We start from the raw sequence: 16,875 nt of genomic DNA, 5'->3' as shown, positions 1-16,875 counted from the left end.
TCCCTATGCCTACTCTGATTGGCTCTGGTGTGTTTGTAGTCTGTCATTCAAATCTATATGACCTGGAAAAGCTGTGCAGTTTCACAAGGCCCTCATTATAATGAAAAAACATTAGCCTGTATCTCGCAATGTCCCTGAAATTATTGTTTTGTTAAATTAAGCGGGTCTTAAGGTTAACTCATGAACAACCCCACAAAATTTAAACAAAAATGTATTTATCCACAGCAGGAGGGTTAGGTCTTCAGGAAGAGGAATGGATTATGAATTAAATGATTGATAAAATGTTACTGGGCTACTTCATATCACCATAGTACAAGAAAGGAATTTAAAAAGATATAAGCCTGAGTATAGTATTCATAACTCGATTTGGTCTTATCCCGTCCAAATGCCAAGATCCGGGAGTAATATGATATTTCATATCAAGTGTGCCTAATTCATAATAATGTCAGACTGCGCTTGTATCGCATTAGAAACCTCACTTTTACTGGAGTAATATTTTTATTAGTGTATCTCTGCTTCAAGTAGACTTCTCCACTTAAGTACAGGGTATGTGTACACAGTCCACCACGAAAAAACATTTCATAATTCATTTCTCTTGCCATTGTGATTGCGGGATGAAGGCTAATTATGTGATTTTATCAGCCGCAAATGAAACTATGGAGAAATAAATGTAATGAAACTAAAACTGCCCTTAGGTGGCGGCAAATCATTGTCTTAAATAGTGAGTCAATCACTCGTTCAAACGATTCGTTCAAAACGAGGAGTCATTATAGTCATTAGCATTTACCTTACGTCTGTCCAGCAGTAAACAGCTTCTTTCTGCCCTCCATTCCTGACATGGCCTCCCCATTCTTACGCCAGTCAGTTACTCTTTCTGGGGAAGGTAAAGACACAATTTTGATTAGTCCATTATTGTCCATTTAATTTATTTGATATATTTTACTTTTATCATACCCTCTCCTCTTCTTTCTTCACAGTCTTCAGATTAGTTTTGAAGTCAATAGACTGTGAGTGTTTGTATTTGGAGCCCAGAAGAACACTTAGCAAATGTTCAGCCGACAGTTTCACTCTCTTCAGGTTAGGTCTCTTCAGCTTGCTCTTCATCTCGTAGATCTTCTGATTCATTGCCTGTATCTTTATCAACACAGACCACACAACTTGCTCCATAACGCAGTCCTTTGACCGAGCTGCTAAGCTAACTGTTCGAATCAGTGCTAACAGAACACTATAGCGTCATCATTGAGAACTGTTTATCAAATGCTGATGTTTGTTTCAGTTTTTCTTAACTTTTTTTCATTCTTGGCCACCTAACGCCAATGTCTAGCGTTCCTCATCAATCACAGCAATCTTGTGATGCAAATTCCTACACACAAAACAGTCAACAAATTAAAATATGGTATAGTACCACTTGATTCGAAGCCTGTCTATTAGGATGCATTGGTTTTCATGCTGTGTAGAGCAGTTTGCAAAACTGGGCTTTGTGAGGAAACTTCAGGTGGTTTGTGAATTAATGAAATGTATTTTTTAAAATGTATTAAATTAAATATAAAAAAAGTTAACTTAAACTCAATAAAAAGGCTAATTTTAAAATAAAACACTCAAATTTAATATTTTATTTGTTTTCGAATAATCTTTGCATTTAAGCAACATTGACAAATGCATGTGCTATTAAATAAAATAAGATCTGAGCCAAGGTTTGATGGGGGGAATTCTGTCACTCAACACTTCTCTCAGCTCCCTCTCCTTCTCTTTCTCTTTATCCTGCTTGTCTACTATCAGTATTTCCATTGCTGCACTCAGCAGCCTCATCTTAATGATGACAGGTCCATTGTATATGTGTAACTGTGTTCAGCAGGTGGCGCTCACCTTCAACCCCAGCCGACGGGCTGAAGTTATCTTGGGCTTTGGTTGGGGACTCGGGTTCAAGCAGCCAGTTAAGCATATAGATAGAAGATAATATTGATAGAGACATATGACAGATATCATAATTCAAATAGTTGGTTATTACTGATGAAGGTTGAGATGCTCACGCATCAGACATGCTTCTGTAGTCCCTCCTTATCTGCAAAATAAAATAACTATTTCAAACAGTCATCACTACTCTGAAACACATATTAGAATATTAACAAATGAGAATGTTCAGGATAAGCATTTGAACCCTATATATCCGGCAGTGTTATTTCAGAATTATTTATTCTATTATAGTATTTAGTATAGCATTTTTAATTAGGTTTTGTTTATATTTTCAGTTTTAACTTTTTTTATGAGCTTTTTTAATATTTCTATTTAGCTTTGATTTCTATTTATTTAGTTTTGGTCATTTTTTAGTGCTGCCAATTAAGGCAACATTTCTGATTTTTAAGTTCATATTCATATCTAATTCATATTTTATTTTATTTCAATTGAGGAAAACAATTATTATTAGTTTTAGTTAACAATAATAACACTGATCATGGTGGTATGATATGGTGTTATGACCTGACAAAGTTTTATTTTAAATATAAAGTCACTTAAAGGGAAATACTTGAACTATAACGTCCTTTTGCAAGTCACAGTTAACACTTTTCAGATGCGTTAGTTAGTTATGATAGTTTGACTACCATATACAAAAATCTAAACTTTTAATCAAAAGGTGAATTTCTGTATAAATGCATTACAATTCTAAAAAATAAATAATTAACCCACTTTGCATATTTAATAAATGTGTATAATTCATGCAATCTTTGAAGAATCATGCATAAATGAATTAATGACAGTGGTAATCCGACCCTTTAATCCATGCGTTTGTCCTATTAGTTCTCTCAGCGGTAAGAGTTCTGTGCATAGTTTAAGCAGAGGTGAAAATCTTCCAGGATTGCCGCTAATTTGAGCGACAATCGAATAAATAACAATGGAATTGTTCCCAATTTTTTACCAGTATTGAATAAATAATTATTAAAGCCTTTTAATATTTACCATCACAGCTAGATAACCCTTTCTAACAACTGACAACTGAGTATAATGACACACAGAACACACAGCTGTTAGTCTCTTATGGCCACTGAAAAAGACATACCTGCTAGAAGAAGAAAAAAGAGGAGTGTGAGGCTGACAGAGGAAAGAAGAAAACCCTTAGATTTATAGTCTCAGCACCCATGAGAACGTCTTTCTAAAATAGAACTCGTCCGTGCCACTGACATTAACTGTTCACACAGTAAACTAGCATAGTAAAGCTTTTTTTCGGACAGAGACATGCAGCTGTGCGGTGTGGACCAGTTTGAAGGACTCTTTTCGGTGGCCAAAACCTTACTGACTATCAGAGTGACCAGGTCACAGGTCTGAAGGTGATGCTCGGCATAACAGAAAGAAATCTGATTGGAAATGACAGACTCTAAGGGTTAATACGGCATACAATAAACATTTTATTCTTATTAAGATACAACTTATAAATGATATAGTTAAACAAATGATATTATTAATTCATATTAGAAACATTGTCTGCATGTGAAAAATAGAAGGGATGAGAAAAAAGAGTGGAAGTGGAAAAAAACAAATGGCGAATAGTTTTTGCAATCTAAGTTTATAGCAGGTGTCATGCCATGACATCTATCTCATAAATGTGATAATCTTTACGCACATTCAGCAAATGATAGCTGGCAGAACGCAATGTGGTGTAATAAATCATTTCTTGGGTTAGAGGACAGTGAGCAGGTGGAAGGAGAGGTCAAATTGTAAAAACAATTCAAGGGGGATGGTGTGGTCGTGGGGTAAGGGGTGCGTTCATGTAGCTAACAATGATAACAAAATGTGTCTTTTTTAAAAACATTAAAGAGTAGAATAAAAATCTACATAGGCAGTATGCATGAAATAATTGATATGACTAGTATTGTATGACTGAGCACCAGACTCAGACACACTCTCTCTCTCTCTCTCTCTCTCTCTGTCTCTCACTCACTCACACACACACACACACACACACACACACACACACACACACACACACAATTCCTGTGCCAGACAACCTAAATAATGTCTTCAGAGGGCACTGAAGTGTTTACAGTCTAAACATTATCTACAGAGTTTTTGTAAGAAAAAAAACGGTAAAGACAAAAAGAATAGAGTGATCATTTCTGAATGGAATGCATGCATTCACCCCATCCATCTCCAATCCCCCCCCCCCCCCCTCTCTCTCTCTATTTCTCTCTCTCTCATACACACAATCATCTTTCATCCCTCACTGTCACATGCGAATGCAGCATGCATTCTTTTATCATAAATAACTGGATATAAACAGCCAGAAACTCAGTCAAAAATACCGCTGTCGAGCTATTAGCGTCCGGATAGTGCTTATGTCAAGCTATTAGCAGTACAGTTTTGCTAGTTGTGGTTTGAATGATTTCTGTGCAGATTTAAATAAATACATTAATAATTAAACAAACACGTACATTTAGCTACAATATGCATGTGTGCATTATCACCCTGGTGATTTTAATGAACGTCAAAAGATGTGCTCGAACTGTTCTCTTAGCCATTTTGAACTGTTCGAAAAATGATGCAAATTTGCTTTACTGTGCGCAGCGCGTTACATAATAGAGTTCTGACTGGTAAAATTTCTGTTTTGATAGTTAGTTAATTATCATGCATAGAGAATTGTAATATTTCATTTGCATGTTAGGTTCTGGGGTTTATAGAGGGGATGCTTTTGGTCATTTCTTTCAACAAGGGGGGTGCCATCCCTCAAATTCCCTCTCAAATCGAGCCCTGGGTCGTGGAAGCACTGTCTTATTGAAAGTGAGCTGGCCTACTCACACCTCGTTCTCCCTGAGAGGGGACACTCCAAGAGACATGTAATGAATTACCACCTGCCATTTGTCCTGGATTTATTTTTAGGCCGTATTGCCAGATGATGAAATGCCGAATGCAAGTTCTTGTCTTTAAATGGTTAGTGTTCATATCAAAACTGCATCAACCAGCATGATCTGCTAAGAATCACTCTTTTTTGCTCTGTTCAGTGTCATATTATGACGCTAGTTATATTTTTTATTATTACTATATTTTTAAATGGATGGGAAATGTAATTGTAGCTGGCCCTTTAAGAGATCAATAAACACGGATTAAAAATAATCAAGTATTTTTGAGCTACACCGTTTTTTTGTGTAGTCTCGCTACAGTCGTCATCTACCTGTCAAATTATACATGACACAGTGCAAACTATGCAAAACGTTTGAAAGATCGTGCATCACCAATGGTTTCATAGCATGCGCAATTTTAGTCGATTAACATGTATAGCCTAGCGATTAGCGAAACGTAAATCCACTCCAAAATTGGACAGGCACGATTTTAGTTGGTCTACTGACATTTTAAAAAGACAAATTATTGCTTTAATCCGACTGTTCAAGGTAGTGTATTTTTTTTTCAGTTGCACTAATTTACAAATATTGTTGATAGATGTTAGAACAACTGAAGGAATTCCCAGGACACAAAGTTATGTCTGCTATGAGGTGAGGTCAAATAGATCAAGATGTATGGCAAGGTCAGAGCCTTGTCCTGCTACATTTAGGGCTATTGTTGTATCTAAACATCTCAAAAGGTCTTTATTGCTGGCAGTTAGTTTTAATAAAGTAATAGACAAAACATTTAGCCTTTCTGATCTGTATTTATTATTAAGTCAGAAAAGAGGTGAACATCACATAAATCATTAAGTAGCACATCAAGTAAGTCCGAGACATTGTTTTCTTGTCTAAATGAATTTTAGACAAGAAAATGAAAGCAATTATTAAAATAGAATTTTTTTAAAATAGAACTTTTTATGAACTTGGATTGATTTATACATTAATTTTGAAATGTTTTTGAATTCCTGAATTCTGATGTCAGATCTCATGTAGTTGCTATCTGTAAGAAAAAGAAAAAAAATCATTGCTGAAAGTCAAGGTCAAATATTTCATGCAAGACGTCTTCTATAAAAATATAGATTCTTATTCTTTAAGAGTAATTAAACATTTTTTAAATTCACCATTTATTGTCCAGCATCAAACAGCTTCTTCCTGCCCTCCATTCCAGACATGGCCTCCACATTCTTACGCCAGTCAGTCACCTCTTCTTTCTATGAGAGGAGCAGGTGTAACAACAGGTATGTGTTAAAATAGCACAAAAATACTTGGTAACTTTTTAGTTTAGGGTCCAATTCTCACTAATAACTAGTTGCTTATTAGCATGCATATTACTATATCGGCTGTTTATTAGTTTTTATAAAGGAACCTATTAATGCCTTATTCTGCATGACCATATTGTACAACCCTTAATCCTTTTCTAATCCTACCCGATACCTAAATTTAACAACTTACTAACTATTAATTAGCAGTAATTAGGGGTTTATTGAGGCAAAAGTAGTTAGGTAATAGTGAGAATTGGACTCTAATCTAAAGTGTGACCAAATGCTAATTAATTGGATACATTTCAACGATATAATTCATATTTAAATGAATCAGTTTTGTTCATTACTTACCTTCTCCTCTTCTTTCTTGTGTGTCTTGAGGTTGGCTTTGAAATCCACAGACTCTTTGACTTTGGAGCCCAGAAGAGCACCTAACATGGCATCGGCAGAGATCTTCACCCTCTTCAGGGCAGGTCTCTTCATTTTGCCTCTAAGTTCGGTGATCTTGATGTTTAAATCTGTAATCTAAAGCAGCCACATAAAGTTAATTCCAGTGTCTTTCCGTTGAATCTAATAAGATACAAAGTGATTCCCCTGATGGTGTAGTACCTCCTTTTCATTTTTGGTAACCTTGGCCGAGATGTCGTACCTTTCTTCATCTACAACGTCAATCTTGTGATGAAGGTCTTTGCAGAGAGCCTGAGAACACAGTATTGTCAAAATTACTGGAGTGGTTGTCAACAATTTTTTGACCATTCTTTTTCTTCAATAATGAATTTTTACAATTAATAAAAATAAAAAATATATAATTTGCACCAACTGAGTTGATAATTTGCATTAAGTCTTTAATAATAATCTTAGAAATTAAATAGATATTTGTAATAATTAAAAGTATTTTTTAATTTTAACCTGTTAACAGTCAGCCCTCTTTTTGAGCATAGATCTGAACTTAAATGGTTGTAATTCATGAATGGTTTTGGAATACAGACCTAAATTGGTCTTCTTCCCAGCAGATTATTACAGAAGTGAAAGCAGCTTAAAAATATTAAAGCTCTAAAATTGCACATAAAAAAAAAGAAAGAAGCTGCATTCCAAATTTAAAGTTGAGATCACAAAAAATTAGCCCTCTAAAAGGATTTAAACAATGTCCAATTTCAAAAACGGTTTATACAGGATGAATTATGAGTGTTTCAGCTTTCGAATGAAACCTAATTTATGATCATTACTAAAATATGTTATAAAGGACAAAAGCAATAAAAAGTGCACCAAGTGTCCGTTACAAGGACACTGACAGTTAACAGGCTATGCTAGGTTTACCTGAAGATCTTGAACAGACAGACCGGACAATTGTAGAGGTGGCACTCTCTCACTCAAGGTGGTCTCTCTCTCCCTCTGCTTATCTTCTTTTTCATTTACAAGCATAGATGTTGCTTTCTTCAGGAGCTTTGTCTGAAGCAAAACATATCAGAAAGCATTGCTAAATGCATCATCTTTAGAAAAACAGACATCTCTGTAAAACAGACAGAACCAAATACCTTTAAGAACAACCTCCTGGAAGCTGTAATCTTAGATTTGGGTCGCTGAAAGAATAAGCACATTTATTGGGTTCTGTTAATTTTTTTTTTTTTAATTTCCATGTACAAAAAGTAAAAGTTATAAAGTCCACTTACCTGTCTAAAATGGCAGTTTTCAATTTATGAAAAGGAATAGTTCAAGTAGTTGTAATTTATGAAAAGGAATAGTAAAAGTATGGTAATTTATGAAAAGGATGTTTTAAACATGTACATTTACAACAAGATAGCTAATACTGTATGCATATATTATCAACTTAAAAGACAGAATACTTACGACTCAGACATTGTGACCTTCTAAGTGCAAATCTTAGTCAAAAATCTGAAATGTAAAGATTGGTGACTCACAGATAAGCGGCAGTTATTATTACTAAATAATAATGCACTTCATAAGCATCATTTTGGAGGTACATGCCACTTGAACACACACACACACATACACACACAAAAAAGATATATATATATATATATTATATATATATTTATTAACATCACACAGTAATAGATTTCCGATGGATGAACCAGATTCAGAAAGCCAAAGAAAGTAGGAAGCAAAAGTCGTAAATGATGAAAAGTCTCAATTGTTTCTCCTAGACAGCAATGAGACTTTTACTTGAATTTCCTACAGCTTCAGATCAGATCTCAACAATGTAACCAATTATTAAAGTTTTCAAAGACCAAACTATCTGGGCTATGCTACACATTAATGTTATGTATCTCATGGGTAATTCTGTTATTTTTAGAGCAATCAAATGCTTTGCTTTTACTGTTAGCTGTGCCAAATAGTGCAATTGTTCATACCTGTTTCTCCAAAGACCACTCCAAGTGAATGAGTAGAGTGGGACAATGTCAGTACACAAGGAAACCCAAGCAAATTTTATGGCCTCTTTGGCTTCCTCTGAGTGGCTCACTAAAATAGACTGAACCCTTTTACCCAGTGGCTCATTTTACTCAGCACCACTAAAACACAATTACATACATTGTCCACTGCCAGTCCCTCTTCATTTCCCATTGTTTGACCGTACAAGGCAGAAAAGGATTTGCTGAAGTCAGCCAGTAGCTGTATGACTGCGACTAAAAGTGACCTCAGAGTCTAGTGAATTTTGAATCGATTGAATGATTTATTTTGGAAGATAACATCAATAAATGAATCATGGTATCTGTTGTTTCTTTTCATTTTTATACACGTACAAATGGTTTTATACACATCCCAAATGGTTTTAGTATAGTGTGAAATCCAAATAAATGATACCACTCTTAACTTGGCTGATTGGAACAGCATTGTATTTGGGTAAATATAGTAATATACACACAACATGTGGTAACTTAAAACCAGTTATGCACATATACAAGTGCAGAAATGCATTTCAAGGACACAGTTTGTTTTGCAGGGGAATTGCATGGTGACACAACACGGTTCTTTGTTGCATGGGGTCATTTAATTTTGGAATGCCATTACATTGCATTTTTTTTGTACTTCCAGCAGTGTAGAAAGTGTTACAATATCTGACATATTTTATTCCTGAACAGCACTAGTTCACAATATTGCATACAATTAATTTCCAGTCTGGTTATTTTTCTCATGCATATATGATGTTTTTAACATATCATACACAAAGTATTATATTTAGTTTCAAATGTAAACACATTTGTACAGAATGTCCACAAATTGCAGCAAAAGACAGGAACTGGTAAAGACACACTAAGAGCTAAGCTCATCTACAAAAAACACTTAACCTATGAACATTATAAACAGAGGTGCGTGTGTGTGTGTGTGTGTGTGCGCACGTGTGTGTGCTTTTGATTGACATTATTAGTCATAACAAATCAAAGTTGTATTTGGTTTGGTTTTTCTTGCTTCAAACCATGTGTGTTTCCCTGCCTTGGCACACATCTGTTGCTCTCCTTTCTTGTTACAGAGTCTGAAATATTAGGAAAACAATGTCATTTTCAGTCAAAATGCTTGTTTTTTACAGCACTCAAACACAGTTAAATTTGACAAATTAGCTTTGTACCTTCTTTATTGTCCAGCAGTAAACAGCTTCTTTCTGCCCTCCATTCCAGCCATGGCCTCCACATTCTTACGCCAGTCAGTCACCTCTTCTTTCTATGAATGGAATTGGAATGAGATTCACTTTGTTTGAATGAATGCATTTATATCTCTAAAAGACTGAAAGGCATCACCTTTTCTTCTTCTTTCTTTACTGTCTTTAGGTTGGCCTTGAAATCTGCCTTCGATGACATTTTGGATTCAGTCAGCGCTCCAAACATGGCATCATGTGACTTCTTTACCCTCTTCAGTTTGGTTCGTTGAGTTGTACCCTTCATTTCCCAAATCTTCTGGTTCAAGGACTGGATCTGAAATGGACCACAACAACGGTAACTTGCAAAACAACCTTTTTGATGTCAGTTTTGCATTTATTCGTCTGAGAGCAGTTGTTATTGCTTTTTTTTTTTTCACAAATTGAAATAAAGGTAAAATAAAATATACAAATTAGGTGAAAATCTTAAACTTAAAAAACCTAAACATAAATTATAAATCTTGCCTTGCCAACTAACAGAAATAAATCATTGTTAATAATAAATACAAGCTCCAACATAACTAAAACTGAAATAAAAACAAAGATATGTAGAAATGTTTAAAAAACATTACAAGCACATAATAAAATTAAAGTAATTTAAAAAAAAAAAAATATAAAACTAAAAGCTAATTCTAAATAATAATAAATAATATAATAGTGTATAAATAGTAAAATAGCACATTGTACAGATCCTTTATCATTTGTATGTTTTCTGGGATTCAAATCCATGTCCTTGACATTGTAAGTGATAAGCTTTACCTTAGATCTACCGCAGCTAAAACACCTGTTAACATTTTTATTCATTAATAAACTACAATTAATCTCTTGTTTGTCTTTCTAAACATGATACAACATCGCAACCATTACCTCTTTTTCATTTTTATCCACTTTCATTTCAAGATCATATCGAGCCTCGTCAACAACATCAATCTTGCGGGAAAGCTCTTTGCAAAGTTCCTGCAAAAAAACATCAATGTGAATACACATACACTATATATATATATAGAACTTTTTATTCTAGAAAATACCTGGAGCTCCTGTGCAGACAGACCAGATAGTTTGAGAGGAGGAAGCCTCTCAGTAAGAGCATCATCTCTGTCTCTTTTATTCTGCTCTTTTTCTGCTGCCAGCATAGATGTGGCCCTCTGCAGTAATTTGCTCTGTAAGGTAACAGCACTGACGTGACTATGAAGTTCCAACAGATTAGCACATAGCTTAGCGCATAGCGCAGCACACTGCTAACACGGCTGGCCATTTCCTCAAGGCTTCTAGTCTTGACTTTCATTACCGTAATGAAGTTTAATATTACATATTAAATATAAATATATATATATAAATGAATAAATGAACATAAGTTCTTATCTTTATTAACCAAATCCATATTACTCAAAAACAACAAAATGATACACTATTATTTGGAAGTTTGGGGTTGGAAATATTTATCAAGATTTTTGAAAGAAGTCTCTTCTGCTCAACAAGGCTGCATTTATTTAATAAAAAATACAGTAAAACAGTAATATTTTAATATATTTTAAAATGTAATTTATTCCTGTGATCCAAAGCTGAATTTTCACCATCATCATGCTGCAGTTCATGCGTACATAAAATAAATGTAAATAAAGCTCTTTAAGCGAATCGCTCTCGCTGTACTTTGATGTCATACACTGTATGGTCTGCACAGCGCCACTTCAAGTTGAACACACTTTAAAACTGCAGTGGACAGATGGTACAGCGGCCACATGCTACAAACTGTAGCTATCGGAAAACTACGAGTTTCCACGTTGTTCTACAAGCTTTAGTCATTAGGGTAATTACGATATGGCTTAAACGCACCTTTACTCCAGTCTTCAGTGTCACATGATCCTTCAGAAATCATTCTAATATGCTGATTTGGTGCTCAAGAAACATTTCTTACTATCAATGTTGAAATCAGTTGAGCTGCTTAATATTTTTGTGGAAACCGTGATACATTTTTATTGGAGGATACCTTGATGAATAGAAAGTTCAAAAGAAAAACATTGAAATAGAATTTTTTGTAACGTTTTAAATGTCTTTACTGTCACTATTGATCAATTTAATGCGTTATTGCTGAAAACACTGTAAAAACAAATTTGTTCATTTACTTAATTCAATTGTGCAAACTCGTTGCCTTAATTTAATTAAGTAAGCATAACTTAATTGCATCAAGTTCTTCTTAATCCATTTAAGTTTTGTCAACTTAATTCTATCTGTGATCTGTGGAAGTGTACTCCCAGAGTGTATTGCGGCATTAATAAATGAATTGCTTTGTTTTACTATTTTTTGCTTTATTTTACATTACAATTTTATTTGCTATCGTTATTGGGGTTATACTGACAAGAGACAGCAAATAAGATTGTAATGGTCTAATTAATTAAATTAATTTAAAAAAAAAATTGTTACCATTGTGGTTTTCATGCTAGGAAATCAACATGAATTTATGAAGTCAACTTATGTGACCTTCTCCCAAATTTTGTTGTTGTTTTGACAATAACATTCAAGATGACTGGAAAATGAGTGAATGCAACTAAGAAGAATGATGACTGCAGAAGTGGAAGAAATTAGTGAAAAGTCTATTAAGAATTGCCCCGCCTCAAAAACCATTTGCCCCGCTGGGTTTGTTATATTCTTAGTATTTTTTTTTTTTTGCTTTAAATGTTTACTTGGGTTTTCTGAGTAACAAACAGCACAGATTACTACATTTTTTTATTAAGTTCGTTCAACAAATTATTGGACATTAAGTAAAGTTAACTAAAAAGTCACAGTAAGAACAACTGTTAGATTTTACAGTGTAGAAGTATTTGAAGCAAAAATCCAAACTTTTGACTGGTAGTGTATTATATTAAAAAAAAACAGACTTACTTTTAAGAGCAGCCGCCTTGTGGCAGTATACTTAGTTTTTTTCTGAAAAGCAAAACAAGTCATGTTTAATCACTTCAAATTATTTTTTTGACCTGCTAAATCTTATGAATTATTGTAAAGTTTGCCAAAAGGGAAATGACTTACAGGACTACAATGATGAATCACAGAGCGCAGCAATAAGGAAAGAAAATAAACATCAAAATGAATTAACTAAAGAGAAAAATGTATCCACTTTACAGTTTTAATCATAACATTGTTAAAGTACTTACCCTTCAGACATGGTTGTTTCTCTTTATGGACCCTAAAAAGGGAAGAGTTCTCATTCAAATGAATTTAAAAACGCATATAAAGTGTTTAAATGGACCAAATGAATGGTCCATTTGTTCCTTTTTCCAACATAAGTGACCATAACAAAGGTCATGAATCTCCAGATATTTGATCTTCAATGTGTTTCTGGTGATGAAATCTTTATTCAGTGTATGAATCTGTGCATGAGTCGCTAGAAAACATTCCTACAGTCCACACAGTCTGGAAAGGTGACGAGTGCCAAGTATTTGAAAGGCAGAGGAGTCACAATGTACAGGTAAATTTAATTTGGAGCCCTCGTATCCAAAGAAGAGTGCTTTATATAAAGCACTGGTGCCAAGCACTCTGTCGTACCTATTTTTTCATTCGTACCTATTGTGCTTGATAAAGCACATGGTTGTTAGAATGGCAGCAATGTTAAAATGTAGTCAGGCTGGAAATACTATGATGGCCCAGTTTCAAGCCCTAGCCATGAACTCACTTTCAACTAGATGCTTTCATACGGATCCTAGTAGCCAGAACTCAAGTTTTGGAAAAGATTGCTTGTATTTTATACTAAACTATCTGGATAGTCTTTTTATTTATTTTTTTTAAAGTGAAAAAATGGATTTAGATTTTTTAAAAAAAAGCATTTTATTGCCCCCCCCCCCCCCCCCCCCCCCCCCAAAAAAAAAAGCAACCCAAAATTTGTCTATGGTTAATTCGTTCATACAAATATAGGAAGTAGTCATTTAAGAGTTCAATCAAAATCTGTCCACTAGTTCAGAGGCGTACTTTTTTTGTTAGTCACCAGAGCGAATTCTATGCCAATTTCTTGAGTGACTAAATTGCAAGTCAAACCACTTTGAACTGTTTTCAGGATCTAATTGGTTCTAGGAGCCAAATCTTTCAAGAACATTTCATACCTTCTCCAAGTCTAAGCTAGCCGTGAAACCGCTACAGTATTTCATAACATACATTCCTTAAAGTTGACACAAGCAGCTTGTTACGAAAATACACAGCGTGGCACTCTCCAGTCCCTGTGGGGAGCCGCGGTCGTGACACGGGAGAATGTAGGACGGATATCCATCCATCTTCCCAACAGTGAAGGTGTAATTATGATTATCTCCAAATGTGAACTGTAAATCTAAGTGTTTTGAACAGATCGTACGGTACAAATCCTCACTGATGTTTAGCAATAAACTCAATATCCTTAAGTATTTATGACAACATGTGTGGGTCCATTAAAGTTGGGCTGTGAATGTGATAGCTTATAGGACTTACCTTGAACTCGGAGACAATCAGGGCAGGATGTGTTGTGTGGTGGGGTGGAAGAAGAATAAATGTTATATGATTTTTTTCGTGCAGGATTTATGGGTTGAATCCTGCATGTGAATGGCTAACTAAAATAGACCCCCGTTACGCCTCTTGCACACAAGTGTACAAATATCTGGGCAATTTGTTTTCCACCTCCAGGACATGGACATACACACTTCCAAATGACACACACTAGCACAAAGGTCATGCACTTCAATTCTCTTTTGTGTAAAGTAGCAACTGGAAAAGGACACCCTAGGTTAATAGGGCAAAACAATAAACTAACATATATCACCATACTTCCCCAGATGATTGATTATATTATAAACATTTTTAAAAATTTGTATTACAAGTTTTATGAATTGTTTGATGATACAAATGCACTAATTTTCATAAATTACCAGACATCTGAAAAATCTGAACAGAAATCTCTTGGTTCAAAATTCTTGTTTGATTTTTTTGACCAGAGTCAAAGGTTTTTACAAAGGGGATTTTGAATATCTAATTTTATCACTCTATTATGGGAAAATACTGCCAATAACGCCAAAAAAACAACCACCACGCTGTTAGGGAAAAAAATTATGTGTAAAGTTGGTCAAAAGATAAATGAATAAACCCATATGTAAAAACCTTTAGAATAAACGATGTATTAAAAACGGAAAAGTTTTTCGCGTACAGACGACAACAACGCAAAAACGACAAAAAACACTGCATTCTGCTGCCAGACCACACTGTGCCTTACATTTTTATGTACAATCAAGTTGTGTGTTTAAGTCATTTTTAACTTAAATTACATTAAACTGGGTTTAAAAATATGAGTTGAATCTTGTATAATTTATTGAAAAAGTTTTAAGATTAGTTACAACAATAAATGTCATAACTTACTGATCATATCATTTTTTACAGTGCAGTAGTTGGCGATGTCACTTTGTAAACAAACAACACACGCCTAGACTGAACATGTAATACACATGCGCATGACGTCATTGTTTTCACTAGTTTTGTAGTTTACATGGAGACGATAACGGTATCGTTTTCAAAAACTTGCACTTTGAAACCCGTTTTCGTAGCGTTGCTTTTCAGGCGTGTACATGAACGGCCAAATCGCTTAAAAAGCTTTCTGTTTTTAATTGAAAATGGTGTCGTGTAAACAACTGAATACTTCTGGTTCAGTGCAGAATATAAATACTACATGAAATATTTTAATTTAAACGATTTAATCAAATTTAATTTAATAGGACAGTAACTATTTTTGGTAAGCCTATTTTCTTGGCATATTTGATTTAACTCCACAGTTATAGTAAAATGTTCTCCTCGTAAACGCTAAAGTTAACTGGCCTCTTTATTAACTTGCGTGCTTGTGTCTCAGGACCATAAAGGCAAAGTTCTTCAAGGCTATGGTGTCTGCGTGCCGTGTCTAATGGGGTGAGGGCAGACAGTAACTAATGTGTACTTGTTAAGAAGGGACTGACAGCACACTCCTAAAAGACGGGTATTAATTATAATTTACACTATAGGTTGTACAATTATAATGCATTCAAATCTCGTCCACAAAAAGCTGCATGCTCAAACCTATACTTTTAAAAATCATTATGACGACGTGCTCGATGACAATGTGACATTGTAGTGATAATTTTTTTTTTATGATACTGACCTTTCTATTCAGATGGGTCATATAGGTCCTGCATTCTGTGATCATTTATACTGCGATTAATTACAAGTGCCAGTGATAATATTGTGCCATGAGTTTTGACTGTGTGACAGAATGAGACAGGTGTTTTGCAAGGGCTTCTCAAATCCTCTGCTGACTGCTGGCATGTAGCGGTAGTTATCAGTGTCAGCAGAACTCATTAAGTCATTTTAGTGCTTAAATGTGGAAGTTTGCTTGTTCTCTTCTTATTAAGTGTAATTAAAACTTTTGCATTATTCTGTAGGGTGTGTTTAAAGACAGTCTGGATAATGGTGTTAAAATTCTATGTGAAAAATATAATTTACTACAAATTAATAGAAAACTGCTGTTTAAAGAGATGGAGAGAAAATATAGTGCTTTTCTACAATGATCCAAATAATCCTACTTTATTACTCTATAAACTGACATGAGCCCTCTAGTGGGCTTTTTTTGTCAACAGTATATATATATATATATGTATATATATATATATATATATGTATATGTGTGTGTATGTTCTAAAGTTTGGGGTTGGTTTTAATGTCTCTAAAGTCTCTTCTGCTCACCAAGGCTGCATTTATTTGACCAAAATACAGTAAAAACAGTAACTTTGGGACATTTTATAACAATTGAAAAGAACTTTGTTCTATTTGAATATAATTTGAAATGTAATTTATTCCTGTGATGCAAAGCTGAATTTAAAGCCATTAGTCTTTCCATGGCACATGATCTTTCAGAAATCATTCTAATATGCTGATTTGCTGCTCAAGAAACATTTCTTGTTATTATCAATGTTGAAACTGGTTGTGCTTTCAAAACAAATCTTTATGACCTTAAACATAACAGTAGTTTAGATATACACAATATCTAAGCTATATATTATAAAATATTGCTTAAAATGGTTTTCAGAAGTATAACATATTGATGTAGTTCACTGGA

General features: G+C 34.3%; 2 protein-coding genes and 1 long non-coding RNA gene across 6 annotated transcripts; 1 reads left to right on the top strand and 2 right to left on the bottom strand.

The window, feature by feature from the left end:
- The first annotated feature begins 975 nt into the window (after window positions 1-975).
- On the top strand, window positions 976-10,054 carry LOC143720904 (uncharacterized). 2 transcript variants are annotated; one of them, XR_013196646.1, is made up of 4 exons: window positions 976-1,077; window positions 6,040-6,109; window positions 6,515-6,606; window positions 9,919-10,054. It is a non-coding gene; the product is annotated as an uncharacterized LOC143720904 (long non-coding RNA). The 2 variants fall into 2 exon arrangements; XR_013196647.1 differs by having other exon boundaries at window positions 985-1,077; window positions 6,007-6,109.
- On the bottom strand, window positions 5,616-8,026 carry tnni4b.2 (troponin I4b, tandem duplicate 2). 2 transcript variants are annotated; one of them, XM_077210854.1, is made up of 7 exons: window positions 7,978-8,026; window positions 7,669-7,713; window positions 7,451-7,582; window positions 6,743-6,832; window positions 6,485-6,658; window positions 5,993-6,082; window positions 5,616-5,871 (listed from the first exon to the last, which is right to left on the bottom strand). In XM_077210854.1, the coding sequence occupies exons 3-6, from the start codon at window positions 7,553-7,555 to the stop codon at window positions 5,996-5,998; spliced, it is 456 nt and encodes a 151-aa protein (XP_077066969.1). In that variant the 5' UTR covers window positions 7,556-7,582; window positions 7,669-7,713; window positions 7,978-8,026; the 3' UTR covers window positions 5,616-5,871; window positions 5,993-5,995. The 2 variants fall into 2 exon arrangements, with proteins under 2 accessions (XP_077066969.1, XP_077066967.1); XM_077210852.1 differs by lacking the exon at window positions 7,978-8,026 and having other exon boundaries at window positions 5,805-5,871; window positions 7,669-7,774.
- tnni4b.1 (troponin I4b, tandem duplicate 1) lies at window positions 8,806-14,275 on the bottom strand. Of its 2 annotated transcripts, XM_077210851.1 has the most exons (8): window positions 14,235-14,275; window positions 12,931-12,966; window positions 12,666-12,707; window positions 10,814-10,945; window positions 10,653-10,742; window positions 9,889-10,062; window positions 9,720-9,811; window positions 8,806-9,626 (listed from the first exon to the last, which is right to left on the bottom strand). In XM_077210851.1, the coding sequence occupies exons 4-7, from the start codon at window positions 10,916-10,918 to the stop codon at window positions 9,725-9,727; spliced, it is 456 nt and encodes a 151-aa protein (XP_077066966.1). In that variant the 5' UTR covers window positions 10,919-10,945; window positions 12,666-12,707; window positions 12,931-12,966; window positions 14,235-14,275; the 3' UTR covers window positions 8,806-9,626; window positions 9,720-9,724. The 2 variants fall into 2 exon arrangements, with proteins under 2 accessions (XP_077066966.1, XP_077066965.1); XM_077210850.1 differs by lacking the exons at window positions 12,931-12,966; window positions 14,235-14,275 and having other exon boundaries at window positions 12,666-12,728.
- Window positions 14,276-16,875: the final 2,600 nt, after the last annotated feature.

Source organism: Siphateles boraxobius, unplaced genomic scaffold (genome assembly GCF_051911475.1).
Source record: "Siphateles boraxobius isolate OS27281-9 unplaced genomic scaffold, OSU_SipBor_1 65, whole genome shotgun sequence".
Taxonomy (NCBI): Eukaryota; Metazoa; Chordata; class Actinopteri; order Cypriniformes; family Leuciscidae; genus Siphateles; species Siphateles boraxobius.
This window is presented reverse-complemented; position numbering and strand designations above follow the sequence as displayed.

Coding starts and splice junctions, on each gene's coding strand:
- tnni4b.2 (XM_077210852.1), bottom strand. CDS start 7,731: ATGTGCTTATTCTTTCAGCGACCCAAATCTAAGATTACAGCTTCCAGG. Junction 7,583..7,668: donor CCAGGAGGTTGTTCTTAAAG/GTATTTGGTTCT, acceptor GTTTTGCTTCAG/ACAAAGCTCCTGAAGAAAGC. Junction 6,833..7,450: donor TGTCTGTTCAAGATCTTCAG/GTAAACCTAGCA, acceptor CTGTGTTCTCAG/GCTCTCTGCAAAGACCTTCA.
- tnni4b.1 (XM_077210850.1), bottom strand. CDS start 12,728: ATGACTTGTTTTGCTTTTCAGAAAAAAACTAAGTATACTGCCACAAGG. Junction 10,946..12,665: donor CAAGGCGGCTGCTCTTAAAA/GTAAGTCTGTTT, acceptor GTTACCTTACAG/AGCAAATTACTGCAGAGGGC. Junction 10,063..10,652: donor TGGATAAAAATGAAAAAGAG/GTAATGGTTGCG, acceptor GGTCCATTTCAG/ATCCAGTCCTTGAACCAGAA.